The following is a 20,248-nucleotide window of genomic DNA, read 5'->3' as shown; positions in this document are numbered from 1 at the left end:
ATCGCAATTCTTGGATCAGTCCCCTGCATCAGAAATTAACGGCGTGAGACATCTGGAAAATTGGGTTCATTGTGCATAAGTTGCTTCCTGTCTTGTGATCGATTATGTTAAGAGTGGTGAGTTTTACATTTGGCTCTGGTTGAACCAACAAGAGATAGACAGTGTCTCTGCAATGGCTCGACGATTTCTTAGTATGAGTTTTGCTTTGAGCGAAACTAACGTCAGACCAAAAGTGTGCCCGCAATAGCTTGAGCATTGATGAATGCCCAGTTATGAATAACTGTTCTTAAGGTTTCAGCCAAGCTCAAGTTTATTTCAATTTTCTTAAGTGGGGATTAACCACAAATTTCCTGCAGTTGTACAAAATATTAATCATTATCATATGTACATATAAAATGTGAAGACAAGACATTTTGGCAACGATTCAAATCTATATCGGAGTCTCTCGAGGATTGGGCATGCGCTACTGAATCCCTATAGCTGACTTATGCCAAGCTACGTGGGGCTCAAATACATATATCAGGACCTAAGTTCTACTCAACCAAATATTTTGGTAAGAATTCGTCTCCACTTCGCATTTTGTGAGATCAGTAGATCACAACAATTGACGATACGAAATGTTAATCGTACAAGATGTAATCATGTAGGTTAATTTTCCTGAGATTTCAGTGAATGCGCTTCCATTTAAATACGGAAAGTTTTTGGAATCTCTACAGAGGCGTGCCGTAGTCGAATTCGTTGTGAAGAGGGATGGATGCATTAACCGACGATAAGAAGGCGGGGGAGGCTGGTACCAGCACTACCGCCGCCGTAGACACCCCACCGGAGTACAGTAATAGCAGCGTAAAGAAGGCTAGATTACAATCAACACTGACGGCACTTCTCACTGACCCAATTCTCGCCGACGTTCCAAAGAAACCGTCGCTGTCCGACGTGGACACTCTCATCAACTTGGAGCTCGGCAGCGCCATGCGCATCACCGTCCTTAAGTTGGACGGCACATCCCTCGGTACTTCAAAATTTTCTCTGCTTGTCATTTTCACAAACATCTTTTAGTAATTATGTGAAATGTAACAATAGGATGTTGCTGATTTCTGTTTTCCATTTTTGGATGAGAAGAGGTGGCTGTGATGAATTCTGCAACAGTGAAAGACTTGAAATTAGCAATTAAGAAGAAAGTGAATGACATGGAGGAGTCACGGATGGGTCATCGTCACATTTCTTGGTATGTTCAAAACATGCATTCATTGCAACGGAGACATTTTCCTGAAATCCAATTGCTGAGAACTATTGTAAAATGTTGCGGCTAATGTTGTTATCACATTCAAGCTATCCATAAGAGTTGCCTATGATTTGCAGGAAACATGTATGGGCAAACTTTTGCCTTTCATACCTCAATGAGAAGCTACTTGATGACAATGCTGCACTTCAGCATTACGGAGTGAGGAACAACTCTCAGGTAGTTCTGTTCTAGCTGTCGGATTTCACCTTCATATGAAAAGCCTATTAGCTGCAAATAATTTTCAACATGTGAGATTTGTATAGCTTCTGCTTGCATGAGAGATTGATCATACTAAAGTTAAAACCTTTTATCGCTTGGTGATATCTGATTGTGCTGTGACTATAATCTACTTTTTCAACCACCAGTGATGACAAAAGTTGATTCCTTTATAATTCAATCCATGGGTGATATAGCAGCATTACGCTGAGGTGATCTTGAGTTCAACAATGATAGGGTAGTTTGTCTCAAAGCACTGCTGAAATTGTGTTGATTGGTAATACGGTAGTTTAGTTCCAAGCAAAGCCATCATAAATGTATAACAAGTTCGCTGAAGTGCTCATTTTCTTTGTCAAGAATTGATGCCATATTACTTGCCACTCTGTTCACCTATTTTCTTCATAGAACATTGTTCTTTATGGGATTTTCTGAAGATTTTGTGAGAGTTGGGCATGTGAAAGTTTTCATAAACTGCAGGTGCAATTCGTTCCTTATGTTGTTGCAAGAGCTTCTCGAAAGCATTCTAGGAGGAGAAAGCACCGATTCTTTCATGGTCTAAACAGAAAAGCTTGAACAAGAAATCCGGCACACCTCAATTTGGGTAACCGATTGTAATTACTAACAGATGTGGCCAATTAATTGCCTCTCTAAACTTTTGCATCTTTTATGCTTTTTAGAGAAGTAAAAGTTAACAAATTCGGAATGTATACCTGGACTAGATGTATTAGTTCTGTAATTCTGGCTTTCCAGTTTCATTGCTGCACTTTCTGTAGAATATCTTTTTCTCTGTTTTCTGCAAATTGCAAAACAAGTGCCACTTTGTCTAGGAATTGCAGAATATATACTAATTTTGCCCAAATTTATTCCCCTTCTTTCTCCTATCTCTAATATCTATAAATCTATCTACCTCTGTGCCCGAGCACACACATGCATGTGTGTGTTTCTATGTGTTTGTGCTCGATTTTCTTGAATGATGTAACTGTCGGCATAAATATAATTCAGCACATTTTTCTCAAATATTTATCCTAATGCTCTTATTATGTTGATGTGTTCCTCGTGATGTCAAATGTCACTTTGGCATCTAATTGGCAATATGCTGGACTTCACTAATGACGCTCGGATTGTGAGGGTAAGCTCTGTGCAATGTACTGGAAGTAAACCTTGCAAATTAGCTCACTGCACCGATGAAAGTAAGGAACAAAGCCTCTGTAAATCAAAATATTACTGCAACAACTGCATTAGGAGAGGGGAGAAGGGAGAAACAAAAAGAAAATTTGAGGAGAGAATGCAGAAGCTTCTCAGTTGTAGGCATAAATTCTATTGAAGTCTGAATGAAAATCCCCTTGAATTTGCTATTCCCTGCGCATAATCATGCTGGAGTTCAACACCTTCAGTCTCTCCTTGTACTCTTTCAGTTCTTTCTGATACCTTTCCTTATCCTTCAACCCATAGCTCTGATAAACCTGCAAATATCAAACAACTTAGGAAATCCAAAAACTTGAAGAAAGTGATCGCACAAGAATGGTATTTTCTGTATACTTACCTCTCTTTCTTCAGGGGGCAGATTATTCCAGGACTCCCCTATCATTTTTGTGAACTCCCTCTCTCTGTTCGGGTATAGAGATTTGAGCGTTGAATGCTTTTCCGCAAAAAAGAAGTTGTACCCACTCCGGTTGGGCTTGGGGCGGCCTGGATCACCCGCCCTCCTTCTTCTAGCCCGACGACCCTGCTGATGAAACTGTGGGGTGTAAGGAACGATCACATTGCATGGTTGATGGGTCGAAGCAGGAGGAGGATAGCCCGCCGGATGGTAAAGCACACCGTTCAGTGTCTCGTTCCCCAATCTGACCGAGACCAAGTAACCACAGTCGAATTTAGCGTCGATGGTTCCTATAGCTTGGAAGGAATGGCCTATAGGAAATAAAATCATGTACGATAATGATCATATGTAGTTTTATTGCAACAGAATAAAAATCATCAGTTTGGATCTCTTATTTTAAAATTTCGTATTCCATCTTTTAAGTTACATGCATGCCAATGCACATAACTCGGTCTCTGTAGGCACCCATAGTACAGTTCACACAACCTACGAATCACATCCTGATAGATTTGTTGGATTATTAACTAGAAAAAAGAATAGATTTGTGGACCTCCTCAGCCCGTGGTACCATGAAAAGAATTACATCCACATCAAAAATTAAATACGTAGAAAATAAAGAACATAGCAATCTAGTAAGCCGAAAATTGCCAAATTGCCATTACCCAACATGGGAGTAGAACAATAACGTTTGTGGCAGAGAAATTAAATGATGTGTGGTTCCTATTTCATAATTTATTATCATCAACTTAGCATTTCAATTAATGCTCTCCTCTGCATAACATATATGTTTGAAGGTCCAACATTTTCTACTCTGGACAATATCCTCCTACTAGTCTTGGACAAATTATCCCCTTGCAAGTTGGGCCTTGTCCTATTTTTGGGTCCACAAGAAAACACCCAAGCAGCCTATGTATATTAGTATGAATGCAAACATTCATATACATACACATATATATACACCTGAACTCTATGTTTTCATCTCTTAACAAAGCCAAAAAAAGGCACAAAGATATTCAAAAGAAAGGAAACTCCTTAAATTAATTATATAGCAAGTGTATACACTTAACTTATAGTGTGTGATTAGTGTATAATTAAAAAAACAATCAATCACGTTATTAGAAAATCAAAACAATGCAGAATGGGGAGCAGAAAAAAATGCAAAACAAGAGAGAGAGAGAGAGAGAGAGAGTTATGGACCTGAATGATTAAGGAAGGAAGGTTGGAGCCTGAAGAAGTAAACGAGCTCGTAAAGATGGAGGAGAGTGAAGTAGTGCTTCCTTAACGCGTACGAAGCGCTGGTTGTTGTGGGAGAGAAATCAAACACTGAACTGATTTCTCTCCATTTTTTCTCATTTACCACCTTTATTTTTTGGGACCAAAATCGTTTATCATTGAAGATAACAAATAAATAGCAAGAGAAACACACAAACACACACAGACATATATATATATATATATATATATGTCGACATATTTAAATTATGAAACCTTATCGTAGCCGCCCCTTCTGGTGACCTCCACATAGAGTACATGCAGATTGAGTTCCTTCCCTCCAATCACAGGAACCCTTCACCCAAAAAATAAATAAATTATATATGTCAAAAGATTTAAATTACAAAAGAAAATAGACAAAGAAATACCAAATGAAAATCTTGTTCAAATGCTTACAATATCATAACATGATTGTCACCAAAAAATGAGGGGTAAAATATATATAGACGTACAGAAATTTAGAGCCCAGAGAAAAGTGAAAGCTTCTGAGTGTGTTCATGAAGAGAGTCCGATCCTTGACCACGTCTTCATGGGAGGCCAGTGGAACGGGATACCCCCTCCCATGAACTCCATTGACGCCGGGAATCACCTTCTCTGGCCACATGAACTCACCTCCCGCGGCCAAATACTCGCCGGAAAACCAAGAAAGAACAAAAAAGTGTTGCCGGAGACTGACAAACAAGAAGAAAGTAGTTGGCGGGCAAAGACGAGTAAATGGAGGGGAGAGAGAAAGAGAGAGGTTATGTTAAAGTGGGAAATGACAAAAGAATAGTTTGGTGTTAAAAACTCAAAAAAGCTACAGATGAAGCCAAAGATAAGCTCGTAATTAAGGGAGGGCATAAGTCTGACCAAGGCTGAGGTTGAGCTTAAGGACATGGGTTTTGGTACGCGTGTGGTTGCAGCTCAGGCAGCGGTTATACATTGCCCAACCCCCCCCCACCCCACCCAATTCCCCCTGCCTTTTTCTTACCAACCCAAAATTAATCCTCTTCAAATCTCTATGCTTCTCACTCTCTCTCTGCTTTCTCTATCAATGCCTCATGTTCATTAATTATCAATTTGGATCATTGCCCAAGTCTTAGTTTCTTGATCTTTGTTTTAGATGGGGGGGGGAGGGGGGGGGGGGGTTTGAGGTGTACCTGAAAGGCTGACAGAAATGTGATTGGAGGGAAGAAGGGAAGAGGGAGCTGCCGGGGAATAGCTGTTGTCTGTGTGGATTCTTTTTCAAGTACAAAGAAAGTGAACCAATTGCAGAAGTAATATATGTTCTGACCTGATCATATCATACCATACCTACTTCAAATTTTGTTCTCCACATTCTTTTTCACTTGAGGGGTTAATGTTGATTGATTGCTATATTTGGGAATAATTACACTCTCCATCCTTCAAATTCGATATAATTATATGTAGATTTATATAATTTAAAAAGTTGTATCTAATATTTCTAAGGTTTATTTTCACTTAACAAATAAGTTTCTCAATTAGTTAAAACTCACTGAATTTGTGATATTAACAAAAAAAAAAGAAGTAAAACTAAATAAAAATTGATATTTACTCTCAATTGACTTATTACTAGCTAACTGCAAGTCAAACAATTTTTTTGTGACTAAACTACTCCTATAAAGATAAAGATATACCTCTTCACATACAGTAATATATGAAGATGTATAAAGATGATTTGGTCATAAAAAAAATTATTTGATTTGTAATAAATTAGTAATAAGTTAATCGAAAATAAATATAAATTTTACTCAAAGAAGGACAGTGAAATTGTCTCTTATATATATATATATATATTTCAAATTCATAACATACCAATGATTACATTATTCAAGAAACTACAAATTTTTTAAGTTAACTGCTTATATTAATATTTAATATGAAATGAATTGATTATTCAAAATTTTCTAAACAACAAGAGGTATTCATAATTATATTAAATCTTTTTACCATAATATTTAAAAAACTACTACGATTAAAGATTTACATGGAGTGAAGCGTGCAATAAATTTGGGCTTAAGCGAACAGCGGATCAGAATTATTAATGAGAGATCCGAGATAGGATGTATTTCGCAGCCTATTGGGCAGAACATTGGCCCAATCTGTTTCTTGTGTCTTAATACTAACGTATTTCAACATCAACATTTATGGGCTTCTCCAATGAAACAGCAGAGACTCATCGTCCTTGTCCGCAGAACATTGCCTTTAATTGCATATGCCTCTGCTAATTCAAATCCAACGGACTGCCACTTCTCGTAAAATACGTCTCATGTCCATTTTTAAACGCAGATCACTTCTTGTAATAGATTGATTACGACAAGTGATTCAGTCTATTCTATATTTTGTAGGATTATAGTAACGGGTTCATCATTTATATAATAGTTATAGCTAAATCGAATGTTTTATAGCTATAAGATATTAATATGATCACGCTTATTGTTATGCTAGTTGCACTTTTTTACATTTGGACCATATTAATATGGGGTCTGCATCACTTTATTTATACTAATATAAAAAAAGAAATTTCTTCCAAATTTATAAATGGCGGTTAATGATCCCGTCGTACCAATTTTTTGTGAAGTAAAAAATGTTCTTCAAGATAAAATAACTAACTTACTAAATTTTTTAAAATTTGCATTAATTGATAAGTTCTATTTTATTATCTCTTTTTTATTAAAGTAATACAATAATTTATATATTTATCTTATTTATGATATATTTTAAAGTATAAAAAATTACTTAATATATGCACGTTGATGTACATTAATAAAAAATATTAAATTGTAAGGGTAAAAAAGTAATTTGATATGTATGAGGCACATCTTAAATATATATAACTCACCACACCATATAATTTCCAACACCCCTATAAATACCAAAATATTAATTTTTTATAAGGGTTACTATTCATTGATTAGACCCATCTCTCTTGAAATCAGCACCCCTTTTCGAAAATTGCATTTCACCTGATGTGCAATTGCGTCGTAGTAAAAATCCCGATTTTATCCTTTAGCAAAAAAACCTCAACCACATTATTGGCGCCGTTTGTGGGAAACATTTTACCTCGACGCTGAGCATGCAGACTAGGTCTCGAGCCCGTGACGTACATGATCTAGACGTAATCCGAGAAGCCCAAGTAAACGGAATGGAACAGAACCCGCCTGGCGAACAGTCAGTTCCTCAGGAGGTAACCCCCCTGATGCATGAGCAGGCACCCCTCAATGGGGGAGTCCCCTCGTCGCATCAACAATCTTCGGCCGTGCCCCCAATCATCGTAATCCCCCCGGATGCTCCATCCCATGAACCGATGATTCAGCTGACACAGGAGGCCTTGCTAGCCTTGATACGAGATGTGTCTACTCGAGCTGCGGCTCAAGCCGTGGCCCAATTTGTGGCGCAACAACCAGTGAACCCGCCCCCTCCTTCCCCTTGTAGAAGTCGAGAACTATCTTCGACTCCCGAGAAGGAGGAGCAGAGGCGAGAAGAAGTAAACAGTCAGATCTCCAGACCTGAAGTTGCACAAACTCAAGATCGGAATCTCCATAATCGAGAATCTTCCGCTCCCCCACCAACTCGGAGAGCCGAGAATTCCTACTTGCCATTGGCTGTGGCACCTCCAAGACGGAGCCCATTTGCCTCCAACATTCTGGCCGAGGCGCTCCCAGCTGGTCTCAAGGTGTCGAATCTATCGGAGTATGATGGAACGGGAGACCCACAAGAACACTTAGACAAATTTTACGCCAAGATTGATTGGTACGATCTGAGTGACGCCGCTTACTGCAAGATCTTCCGCACTATGCTGTCGAAACGTGCGTTAGCCTGGTTCAACCAACTGCCCGCTGGAACTATTTCTAGCCTCGAGCAATTGGTTCAACATTTCTTGCATCACTTCTCCATGAACAAAAAAGTTCCGAAAATGGCTGCATCTCCATTCACCATTCGCCAAAGGGAGGGCGAAACTTTGAGAGACTACATCCAAAGATTCGTGGACGCAGTACATGAAGTTCCCCATGTTAATCAAGAGTTGTTAGCCAGTATTGTCCAACATAATCTACAATCGGGAAGATTCAAAGAGTCTATAGCTGGCAAGCCCTCTAGCACTATGGAAGATTTACTCGTGCGCTTCCAGAAATACATCCGGATTGAGGAGTCTAATGCTTTGGATCCTTCCCTTAGCGGCAAAAGGAAGGGCTGGGAAGAGGAAAAAGAGCCGAAAAAGAAAGAGGAACGCAAGCATGTACCTCCGGCGGGGTTCGCTCACTATACCCCTTTGAATGCTCCCAGGGGGGAGATATTAATGGTGGCGGACTAGCAAGGGCTAATTAATCAATGGCCGACAAAGATGAAAGATAACCCCAAGAGACTCAAATCCGACAAATATTGTCGCTTTCACCGAGACAAGGGACATACGACGGAGGAATGCCATCACCTGAAGAATGAGATAGAAAAATTGATCCAGCAGGGACACTTAAAGGAATATGTCAACCACTATGCACAAGGACGCCAATTTGACCGTGGGTCGAATGTGCAAACTCCTCGTGAGGATAACTATCCCACCGCAGGAGTCATCCCGTGAACTCAAAAAGATCAACAAGCCATGAAGGAGGAACTCAAATTTCACGTAGCGGAAAAAATTATTTTTTGACTAGTCACTTGTAATAGGAGAAAACTCGAGTAGTAGCTCGACATATCCTTCTCCCCTTTTGATTTTTCCTAAAACTTTGTATTCTGAATTTTAAGTAATGAAGTTGGTTTTCTTGTCGTCGTCCCAACAAACGAAACAAATTTAGACATAGAGATCCTTGAAGTTTCACGAGGACCTTAGAGGCAAAAATCGTCATTGTCATATAGACAAAAGTCGCTATTGTCCCGGGACCCCCTAAATGGAACTTTCATTGAGATCATCATCAATAATGTCGCTCCAGAAACTTTACATCCCTTTGAAGTTGGTGAAAAATCGACTCCGGGACATGAAGTATCCTTTGAGGCAACGTCCCTTTATCGAATTCTTGAGGCAAGGTCCCCTCTTAAAAATATTGGAATCGGAAAATTTTGCTCCCCTTTTCGAATTTGGTAAAACCTAACTATGGGGCTTGAGCAAAAACATCCCTAGAGGCAACATCTAATGAATACAAATTATAAGAGAACAAAACAACATAAGTGTAGTGACTACATTTATGAATATGGAATACTATCGAGTTACGTACAAAAATTTCAACCTAATGGATGGTGAAAAAATCACCCCAAGAGGCTACGTCCTTAAAAAAAAATTGCGCCGCTTCACCCTCTCCAAAATCTTGGGGGGCTCCATTACCAAATGTAAGAATTGTTTATGGGGAATCTTATCTCTTGAAGATGACGTCGAATTTCTCAAAATGAATGAAAGAATTCGGCGCAAAAGATGAATAAATTCTGAATAACCTCTATTAATAGAGAATGAGAGCAAATATTGTTAAGAAATATTTGATGGTGTAGTGGTAGGAGTTCTCACTTACCACTCTTTTGACCTGGGTTCAAAACCCAGGGGACGCAAAAATAAGCACCTCCTCACAACACTTGAAGACTCAAGCCGAACTCGAGCCCGAGTACGCCCCCCAGCGCACTAGTGCACTCCCCTGGTGCACCAGTTGAAGCAGCTCGAGGCACAGGCTCGTGCGTTCCTCTGGTGCACCAGCTCGCGCTTGCGCTCCCCCAGCGCACCACCTGGTGCACCCCGCGACCGAGGGCCACCCCCAGCTCGAGCTGGGCACCAGACACTATTGACCAAGCATATTCGTACACCTTCAATGAATTGATAATAATAAACGACTACCCACCCATCCACTCCGATGTGTTAACTCGATTCAGAAACGTGTTTACGCTCCGACAAAATATTACACCGAGTGTGCATATTCTGTCCGAGAGTGGGGGGCTGTATGATGTACATTAATAAAAAATATTAAATTGTAAGGGTAAAAAAGTAATTTGATATGGTATGAGGCACACCTTAAATATATATAACTCACCACACCATATAATTTCCAACACCCCTATAAATACCAAAATATTAATTTTTTAGGGCAAAAGACAATTTTCGTCCCACAGCTATAGGCCATTTTTGTTTTAGTCCCGTAAATTTCTAGGGTTTCAATTTGGTCCCGTAAAACTGAAAAATTCGCAATTTCAGTCCAAATTTGGCCGGAAAATTTTGTGGGTCGCCGGAAAAAGTCACATGCGATGCATGTGACTTTTAAAATTGGGGCTCGATTCTGATTGGCTGGAGAAGCTGATGTGGTGCATATGTGGCACATACGTGGAAATTTAAAAAAAAAAAAAACGATCTCAAAAGAATGGCAAAGGCGGAGGACGGCTTTTGTCCGATCTTTGCACAGAGGTGACCAAAATTGATGGGACTGGTCTCAAAAGATTCGCCAGAACGAGAGGCGTTCAACGATGGTCTTCCGAGCCGGTGGTTCGTTCAGACGAAAGAGAAAACGCTGGCGGAAGGTGCAGTCACGGCGGACGACGACTGAGATCTTCAAAACGATGGATCTTTGCACCTAGTTGATGAAAATGGATGAGACTACTCCCATTAGAAGCGCAGTGAGGAGACGAATCCAATGGTACCAATCCGCGATCGTGGGTCGTCCTGTCGCCGGCGAATCGACGGAAATTGTCCGCGGCGGTCAATTTCAAAGCCCAGTCGTTGTCGTGGTCGGATCGCAAAATTGGTTGAGGGGTTTTGTTCTCCTTATTATGGGTAATCGAATGGTATATGTGGTGGCTAGAAATTCCAAGTAACGGCGGCGGAATTGAAGAGAGAAGGTGGCGGCGAATGGTGGGGATTTCAAGACTTTGATTTTCTGTCGATTTTTTTTTTAATTTCCACGTATGCGCCACGTCAACTTCTCCAGCCAATCAGGATCGAGCCCCCAATTTTAAAAGTCACATGCATCGCATGTGACTTTTTTCGGCGATCCACAAAATTTTCCGGCCAAATTTGGACTGAAATTGTGAATTTTTCAGTTTTACAGGACCAAATTGAAACCCTAGAAACTTACGGCAATGGAATCCACTGCCATTACTCAAGCCCGTCTCTTTGATGTGATAGGTATTAATGATCACAAACCATAAGTTATTCTTTCTGTACTACAAAAAGTAAAAATTGCATAAATTCTTTGTATTTTTAAAATTTAGTTAAAAACCCCCTATATTAAAAAAATAAGTAAAAGAATTCGTATGCTTTCTAAATTGTTGCATACTCATTCCGTTAGATGAACCCTAACGACATTAAATTTTTGCTAAATTGACCGTTATACCCTTCTTATAACAACCATTGATATTTGAATGTAAAAAATAAACGATCCAAATCTAAAGTAATTTAAATATATTTTTATTTATATTATTTATATATACATTATACATATCGTATATATTATATAGACTATTTCTTTCCGAATATTCTTTTTATGATTCCGTCGTCGTCGGAAAAGAATTTCCAACCATGAATTATACCATTGGAATTCTCTTCTCAATACGAACATATCCATACCATCAATTTTAACTTTTATTGACTGGAAAGACTGGGCTTCGAGCACGACCGTCAAAGCTTCTTGGCTTCAATTCATCATCGTCCGGATGAATTTCGGCCTGGGATCACCACCAATAGACTCGCCTCGACGTGAAGATTCGAACAAGACCAACCTTGCTCATTTTCATCAAGCTTTTGTTGAGATCCAAAATTTTTAAATTTATTTCTGTCGTGATGTTTGTTGCGTCGATTTGCCACTGTCTTGACGAATCACGGCCTGAGACTACCACCGTGAGACTCCCCTCGTCGAGACGATTCCAATGAGATCAAGATTGTTAATTTTAATCACCGCCGACGACTCGTCGGCGTTGGAGAAGACGACGGAGAAGAATTAATAAATAAAAATTAATTAAAATTATTTAATTCAACAAAATTTAGAAATAATAAAAATATTAAATGTTTAATTTAAATATATATTAATAATTTAAATATAATAATTTATATACGTTAAAAAAATTGATATAATTTTTAAGTATTTTTTATTTATTTAGTATATTTCATAAACAAATATTAACATATATTTAAATTAAATAATAATGTAGTAAAGTATTTAATTTAATAAAATTTTAAAATAATAAAAAAATAGTAAATGCTTAATCTAAATATATATTAATAGTTTTAATATAATATTTTATTTAAGTTCAAAAATTTAATATAAATATTAGGTATTTTTATATTTATTTAGTATATTTTATAAATAAATATTAAAATACATTTAAATTAAATAATAGTTTAATTTGATTAATAATATAACATTTATAAAAGTTAAAAAATCTGATATAATATTGTTATATTGATTTAGTATATTTTATAAATAAATATGAAAAAATATTAAATTAAATAATAATTTAATTTAATTTATAATATATGATTTTTATTTATAAAAGGGACAAATTGAAAATTTGCTCACTTAAAATCCTATTTTTGTAGTATGTTTGTGAGGGGATGTTAAGTTGTATATATAATGAAGGAGAAGGGTATTTTGTACATTGCACTACCAAAAAAGCTGAAATAGGATAAAAAAAAGCTCTACTCTCATTTCCACCGCGTGCACAACACCTTCCATCACTTTTGGACTGAGAGAATTTTTTTTGCAGGGTTTCAAAATTCACAAGGTCTTTTATGGCTATTTATTTAACACAGGTAAGTTTTGTACAATTTTAGCATAACACAGGGGGTATTATGCAATTTTTCCTAAATAATTTTATCATACCTAATCAAACGAACCAAACGGGGCCTATACGTATCAAATAATGACATACATCATTAAAATGTTATATTTAATCCTCAACTTTAGCATTTATGAACATCAAGAAAGGAGAAAAGTGAAGTTTTTTTAGTTATTACAAAATTGTAAATACATACCTACATATATATGTAATTATGTAGCTAAGATTCCAACTCAAATTATCACTTCAGACCCACCTATTAATATTGATGATCGGCTTATGATTTAATTTGCCTAGTTACTGTGGTGTATCCACTTAAAAAAAAAACGCGGCAAGGAATGAGTTGCCTACTCAATAAGTGTAGCTATATATAAGGTCGATTACACTTTGCCATCCAAACTATGCCCGTTTTTATATTTTGGTGTCTAAACTTTCTTTTTGTGTGTCAACTTACCATTTCAACTTTGCGAAATTTGCACTTTTGGGATTGGGGCTTAAGTCTAGGGTCTAGGGTTCTTTTTAATCAAATCACCCGGGGTTGGGGGGAGCTTTTCAGGACCCCGTCCCTTGTGACACCCCCTTCGAAATCACATTCGACTATGTAATAACCCCACATTTAACCCGATAGGACATCTGATATAATCAATACTTTATATATATACCTCAAGAGAATAAATACTTCATCAAAATCTTGGTATAGTATTCTTCACTAAAACATATGAAAAAAAAAAAAGACAAGAAAAGTAGAATTTCTAGTTATAACAATACTTAATATACCAATTTAGTCACAGTTTAAAATTTTTGTAAATATGTAGCTAGAACTCCTGACTTAAGATGACACTGCTGACCCATCTATAAGTCTGACAATTGGCTATGATCTAGCTAGATGAGTCATTGCAATCTATCTTCTAAAAAAGTACGTGGCAAAGAATGAGTTGCCAACTCAGTAAGCATAAACCAGTCATATATATATATTTGTAGCAACTAAACCCTAAAATAATCATACTAACCAACCAATATTCGTCATATAATAACAACAAATGTAAGACATAATACATGGCTACAATCATATATCATCCACAACATAATATCTAATGTTATCGTTTATTTTTCTACGGCCCTACTTACCAAGCTGGAGTGCATAACCCAATGGTCTTACCGGTTATCATCATCTCAATTACAATATCTCCTTTTTTCTCGATATCACACAACACACAGCTCGTATGATACTCCACCATTAATGATACCACACAACATATAGCTCGTATGGTATCCCACCATCAATCATATCACACAACACATAACTCCTATAATATGTCACATTATTTCCATTGATTAATGACATCACACAACTTTCATTAATCATATCATCATAAGCCAAAGCAGTATGCTCCCTCCCAATTAGGTAAACCATATTTTATTTTAAATCACAATATCATATCGTTAACTTCATCATTCAATTTTATTTAATAATTATTTCCTCATTAATAACTTTTTCATTTACTTCATTCAACAATCAATTATACGATTACTTAATCATTCATCTGACATCTGTACAACACAATCATAGATAAACACATAATAGCGATTTCATAGATATCAAGGTAACCCAACAACAAAGCTTTCAACAAAGCCATTTTAACACATCTGCATTCTCTACCATCAACAAAGCCTTTTCTCGCGACATAGTCAAGGGAGTGTAGTTGTGATACTTGGGCTGATATTTAGGCTCCCTTGGTTTATCATTCTTTGTTCTCGCCCCACCACCTTCTCTGGTTTCTTGTGGTCGTCGGTATGCTTGCTCCCTCTCCTTACGCTCGAAGTCTTTCATCGCATTCATTTCTTCCTCATCGATGTATTTTTGAACCAGGGTCATTAATTGCTCTACATCACTAGGGGGGTCGCGTGCGAGCGCAGACGTGAACGGGCCTTTCTTCAATCCATGTATTAAAATGCTGACCATCATATCTATTCGCAGGTCCTGGACTTCCAGTATTTCATTATTGAACCTGCCCATGAAGCTTTTCAAGGTCTCCTCGTCTTTTGCTTCTTCTTGCTAGCAAAATGGAAAGAAAATTTCTGTATAAGCTGCTCGTATGACTCAATGCTTCTACGGGACAAGTTGGTGAACCACTCATGTGCTTTCCTTGCAAGTGGTAACAAATAATATAGCCATTATAGGACCCGATTGTCCATACAAGTTCATCACCATCTCGAAGGCAGCGATGTTCACACACACCCTACACCCCCCCACACACCCCACACACACTCATATACACTCATACACACACACACATACAATAAACACACACACCCGCACACACCCACACACACCCCCCATACACACCCACACCCCACACACCCACACACACCCCCCCACACCCACACCCCACACATACATATACACAAAAAAAACAAAAAAAGACGCACAGACAAGAAAATGGAAAAGCCGAAATAAAGAGGGGGGCATCATTCAGCAAAACTTCTCAAGTTTGTGATCGATAAAATTGAAAAGAAATGCAGTAGCTGATTAGAACATATAAAAATATATTCCTTGACATCATGATCTCAATAGAAACTTGCTACACCAGATCATAATTTTCAGAGAGGTTGATCTAAAAATTAGATAATATTAATCACAAAATTATTGCCCTAATACAATTTCATATATAAAACACACTGGAAAATGCTGCAACCTTCTTTGCTCCAATAATAGCACTGGGTTCAAAAGAGCAACAATAGTTAAGCTCTTCTTGATGCCCACAGGCAGGCTTCCCCCAAAGCATCTAACAGCAACCAACAAGTAAAACAACTTTAAACTCAATAAAATTCAAAGCATTACTACAATATTTCAACTAACAGGACCAGTTACATGTCAGAATCACACATAGAATACTCAGAAAATATCAGAATTCTTACAACCAGAAGAACAAAGCAATTAAAATGATACATTACATCAAACTGAAAAATAGCAAATGCACCATACTAATGCATTGTCACTAAGCTAAAGTGGTTTAAATCAAAGAAGCTCATCAACCACTAGATTAAAGATTAAATAGGGCACACTTAGCAGCAGTTTAGAGGAACCTTAAAACCACAAGACATATCACCCACTATAGAAGCTAGTCCTCTTCATGACGATGTTTCCTGCTCTTCTTCTCAGACTGCTTCTTGCCCCTACCACTCGCGAATCATCTGAAGTACTAACGTCGGAATCAGAGTCTAAATATACCTTCCTGCTCCTCCCTTTATGCCGCAGATCATCAGAATCATCAGAAGAATAATCATCTGAATGATGGTGACTCCTCCTCCTCCTCTTCTCGTTCCTACTCTTCCTATTTCTTCGCCTGCGCTCTAGTTCCTGAAATTTACCTAATTCAGAAAAGTGCTTTCAATTCCTTAAAAAGAAAAACAAACAAGAAATAGAAAAGTACCTTCAAGGTAATCCAACTACCCATAGTGCTCAAAGGCAACATGAGATCAGAAAGTAAACCAAAATCCAAAATGCTATGATACATGGGATGGTTAACAAAAGCAATTAGCACTGGGTTAGCTTTGTATTTACTAAGGCATTTCAGCAAAAGCCTAAGCGACAAGAAACATAAATCACACAAGACGCCTCAAGCTTTAACAAAGTTATCATAAAAACTTCTAATGGATTTTGATTACTTCGGGAAACTTATATCTCTTCCAAAATCTTAAAGCTAGTGTCTCCTTTCAGTAAATGAATCATCTTTCTAAAGAAGAGCCACAGGAACAGCTGTGCCATTTATCAAGCAACACCACAGATTCAACAACTTATAGGCCTAATATCTTGGTTTCTTCAATACCAAAACCATATTACTAGGAAACTGTTACCACTCAAATATGTACGAAACTGCCCATAACTACCTGAATGCAAAAAAATAACAGAAACTTGGGCAGGTGAATGATTAGTTCTTTACCGGATAAATAGTAAGCCACATGTAAGCAGAAACATGAGTCAAGCATCAACTACATCATATATAATTGATTAATTGTTCCTGAGCAAAAGGACCATTCTTCCTCTTCCATGCAGGTACCCAAAAATCAAGGTGATGCTACAGAAACTGCTATGTGATTCAAGGGTGAAAATTATAGAGACCGATAATAGTAGGAAGGGAATCAAAATGGCTAAAAACACCAAACTCAGGGTTCAAAACTACAACATTTTGTTGTGGTCACCGGCAACCAATTCAAGAATTGGTTAGAAGATCATAACCACCTAAGGCATTTATCAGATTTTATCAATCATCCATTCTTTTTCTCTCACTATTTCCCCTCTTGCAAAGTAAATCAATCCAAGACCACTCTTCCGAATGAGATATATTCAAAGGAAAAAAGAAGAGAGACAATGCACTCTCTCCTATCCTGTTATTACTTTTCATTTCAATAAATACTCGTTCATATCAGGTAACAAAAATGAGAATACACATCTATGCAAGCACATAAAAATGCTACGAAGGACATAAATAGACCACAAAAGACACACAATACACATAATGAGCATAAAATTTTGCAAAACTATGGTCTCATCCTGTACGAAAAAAAGGGTTGTATAGATAGAAATGAAGACTTAGAAATTGAAAGAGAATGACAAATATAACAAGACGCGGATGACATTCGTTGGCGCAGATGGTAAAAGCAACACCTCACTTCTTCTATGTTCAAAATGGAACTAAAACATGTTCTTCCGTGACACCCCCCCACACACACCGCACACGCATGCACACCACACACACTCCCCCCCACACACACCCCACGCACACACACACATGCACATCCCCCTCCCCCGCCCACACACACACACACACACACACACCCAACACACACCCCCCCATACACAACAAACACACACACCCACTGCACACGCACACACATAAACACACACACCACACACACACACTTAGATAAAAAGTACCTGAAGATCAGAACCACCCAAGGCATTTATAAGATTTTGTCAATTATCCACTCATTTTCTCTCACTATTTTCCCTCTAGTAAAGTAAATCAATCCAAGACGAATCTTCGTAACGAGATATATTGAAAGGAAAAAAGAAGAGAGACAATGCACTATCTCCTATCCTGTTATTGCTATACATTTCAATAAATACTCTTTCATATCAGGTAAATAAAAATGAGAATACACATCTATGCAAGCACACAAAAATATTACAAAGGACATAAATAGACCACAAAGACACAATACCCGTAATGAGCATAAAATATTGCAAAACTATGGTAACATCCTGCACGAAAAAAAGGGTTGTGTAGATAGAAATGAAGACTTAGAACTTGAAGGAGAATAGAAAATGTAACAAGAGAAAAATGGCATTCATTCGTTCAGAAGATAAAAGCAACACCTCACTTTTTCTATATTCAAAATGGAAGTAAAACATATTCTACTGTGACCCCCCCCAACACCCCCACACCCACACCCACACACCCCACATGTACACGCACATGCACACCCCCCCCACACACACCCTGCACACGCACACACACACACCCACACACACACACACACACACAACACACACACACACCCCCACCGCACACGCACACACACAAACACACACACACACCCCCATCGCACACGCACACACACAAACACACACACACACACTCACTCACTCACTCACACACACACAAAAAGATGCATAAACAAGAAAATGGAAAAGCCAGAACAAGGCGGGGGCATCATTCAGCAAACTTTTTAAGTTTGTGGTCGATAAAATTGAAAAAGAAATGCATTAGCCGATTAGAACATATAAAATATATATTCCATGACATCATGATCTCAATAGGAACCTGCTACAACAGATCATGATTTTCAGAGAGATTGATCGAGAAACTAGATAATATTAATCACAAAATCATTGCCCTAATACAATTACATATATAAAACACACTGGAAAATGCTGCAACCTTCTTTGCTCCAAAAATAGCACTGGGTTCAAAAGAGCAGCAATACTTAAGCTCTTCTTGATGCCCACAGGCAGGCTTCTCCAAAGCTTCGAATAACAACCAACAAGTAAAACAACTTTAAACTCAATAACATTCCAAAGCATTACTGTAGCATTTCAACTAACAAGATCCATCACATGTCGGAATCACACATAGAATACTAAAAAAATATCAGAATTCTTACAACCAAAAGAACAGAGCAATTAAATTTATACATTACATCAAACTGAAAAATAACAAATGTACCAAACTAATGCATCGTCCACTAAGCTAGAGTGATTTTCATCAAGAAGCTCATCAACCACCAGATTAAAGATTGAATAGGGAACACTTAGCAGTAGTTTAGAGGAACCTTAAAAGCACAAGACATATCACCCACTGTAGAAGCTAGTCCTCTTTATGGTGATGTTTCCTGCTCGTCTTCTCAGACAGCTTCTTGTTCCTTCCAGTCGCAACTCATCTAAAGTACTAACGTTGGAATTAGAGACTGAATATGCCTTCCTGCTCCTCCTCCGTTTATTGCGTAGATCAGCAGTATCATCAGAAGAATCATCATCTGAATGATGGTGACTCCTCCTTCCTACTCTTCCTCTTTCTTTGTCTGTGCTTCAATTCCTGCAATTTATACGTGCAATTTACCTAATTAAGAAAAGTGCCTTCAATTCCTTAAAAAGAAAAAACAAAAAAGAAATAGAAAAGGACCTTCAAGGTAATCCAACTACCCATACTACTCAAAATAATATGAGATCAGAAAGTAAACCAAAATCCAAAATGCTATGAATACATGGGATGGTTAACAAAAAGCAATTAGCACTGTGTTAGCTTATTATTTACTAAGGCATTTCAGCAAAAGCCTAAGCGACAAGAAACATAAATCACACAAGACGCCTCAAGCTTTAACAAAGTTAGTATAAAAACTTGTAATTGATTTTGATTACTTCATGAAACTTATCTCTCTTCCAAAAACTTAAAGGTAGTGTCTCCTTCCAGTAAAAGAATCATCTTTTTAAAGAAGAGCCACAGGAACAGTTGTGCCATTTATCAAGCAACACCACAGATTCAACAACTTATACGCCTAATACGTTGGTTTCTGCAATACCAAAACCACATTACTAGGAAACTGTTACCACTCAAATATGTACGAAACTGACCATA

At 37.7% G+C, this 20,248-nt stretch overlaps 2 protein-coding genes across 4 annotated transcripts; one reads left to right on the top strand and one right to left on the bottom strand.

Annotated features, from left to right (window-relative positions):
* The first annotated feature begins 261 nt into the window (after positions 1–261).
* On the top strand, positions 262–2,366 carry LOC110011246 (Ubiquitin-like superfamily protein). 3 transcript variants are annotated; one of them, XM_011085107.3, is made up of 5 exons: positions 262–553; positions 717–1,009; positions 1,120–1,225; positions 1,360–1,459; positions 1,976–2,366. In XM_011085107.3, the coding sequence occupies exons 2-5, from the start codon at positions 751–753 to the stop codon at positions 2,069–2,071; spliced, it is 561 nt and encodes a 186-aa protein (XP_011083409.1). In that variant the 5' UTR covers positions 262–553; positions 717–750; the 3' UTR covers positions 2,072–2,366. The 3 variants fall into 3 exon arrangements, with proteins under 3 accessions (XP_011083409.1, XP_011083408.1, XP_020551168.1); XM_011085106.3 differs by having other exon boundaries at positions 264–553; positions 648–1,009; XM_020695509.2 differs by lacking the exon at positions 262–553 and having other exon boundaries at positions 560–1,009.
* A 278-nt stretch (positions 2,367–2,644) lies between these two features.
* On the bottom strand, positions 2,645–5,622 carry LOC105165948 (HMG (high mobility group) box protein with ARID/BRIGHT DNA-binding domain-containing protein). The gene is made up of 6 exons (XM_088882721.1): positions 5,510–5,622; positions 4,823–5,041; positions 4,587–4,665; positions 4,296–4,458; positions 3,042–3,409; positions 2,645–2,961 (listed from the first exon to the last, which is right to left on the bottom strand). Exons 2-6 carry the CDS (start codon positions 4,972–4,974, stop codon positions 2,851–2,853), a joined length of 873 nt encoding a protein of 290 aa, XP_088738847.1. The 5' UTR covers positions 4,975–5,041; positions 5,510–5,622; the 3' UTR covers positions 2,645–2,850.
* Positions 5,623–20,248: the final 14,626 nt, after the last annotated feature.

Source organism: Sesamum indicum, linkage group LG7 (genome assembly GCF_026168435.1).
Source record: "Sesamum indicum cultivar Baizhima isolate 11 linkage group LG7, ASM2616843v1, whole genome shotgun sequence".
In the NCBI taxonomy this organism is placed as follows: domain Eukaryota; kingdom Viridiplantae; phylum Streptophyta; class Magnoliopsida; order Lamiales; family Pedaliaceae; genus Sesamum; species Sesamum indicum.
The sequence above is the reverse complement of the archived record's forward strand: the minus strand, read 5'-3'. Positions and strand labels throughout refer to the sequence as shown.

Excerpts from the sequence above, each read along its gene's own strand:
- LOC110011246 (XM_011085107.3), top strand. The coding sequence starts at position 751 with ATGGATGCATTAACCGACGATAAGAAGGCGGGGGAGGCTGGTACCAGC. Across the intron at positions 1,010-1,119 it reads GTTGGACGGCACATCCCTCG|AGGTGGCTGTGATGAATTCT; the intron begins GTACTTCAAAAT and ends TTGGATGAGAAG. Across the intron at positions 1,460-1,975 it reads GAGTGAGGAACAACTCTCAG|GTGCAATTCGTTCCTTATGT; the intron begins GTAGTTCTGTTC and ends CATAAACTGCAG.
- LOC105165948 (XM_088882721.1), bottom strand. The coding sequence starts at position 4,974 with ATGTGGCCAGAGAAGGTGATTCCCGGCGTCAATGGAGTTCATGGGAGG. Across the intron at positions 3,410-4,295 it reads TTCCTTCCTTAATCATTCAG|GCCATTCCTTCCAAGCTATA; the intron begins GTCCATAACTCT and ends TATTTCCTATAG. Across the intron at positions 2,962-3,041 it reads TGCCCCCTGAAGAAAGAGAG|GTTTATCAGAGCTATGGGTT; the intron begins GTAAGTATACAG and ends TGATATTTGCAG.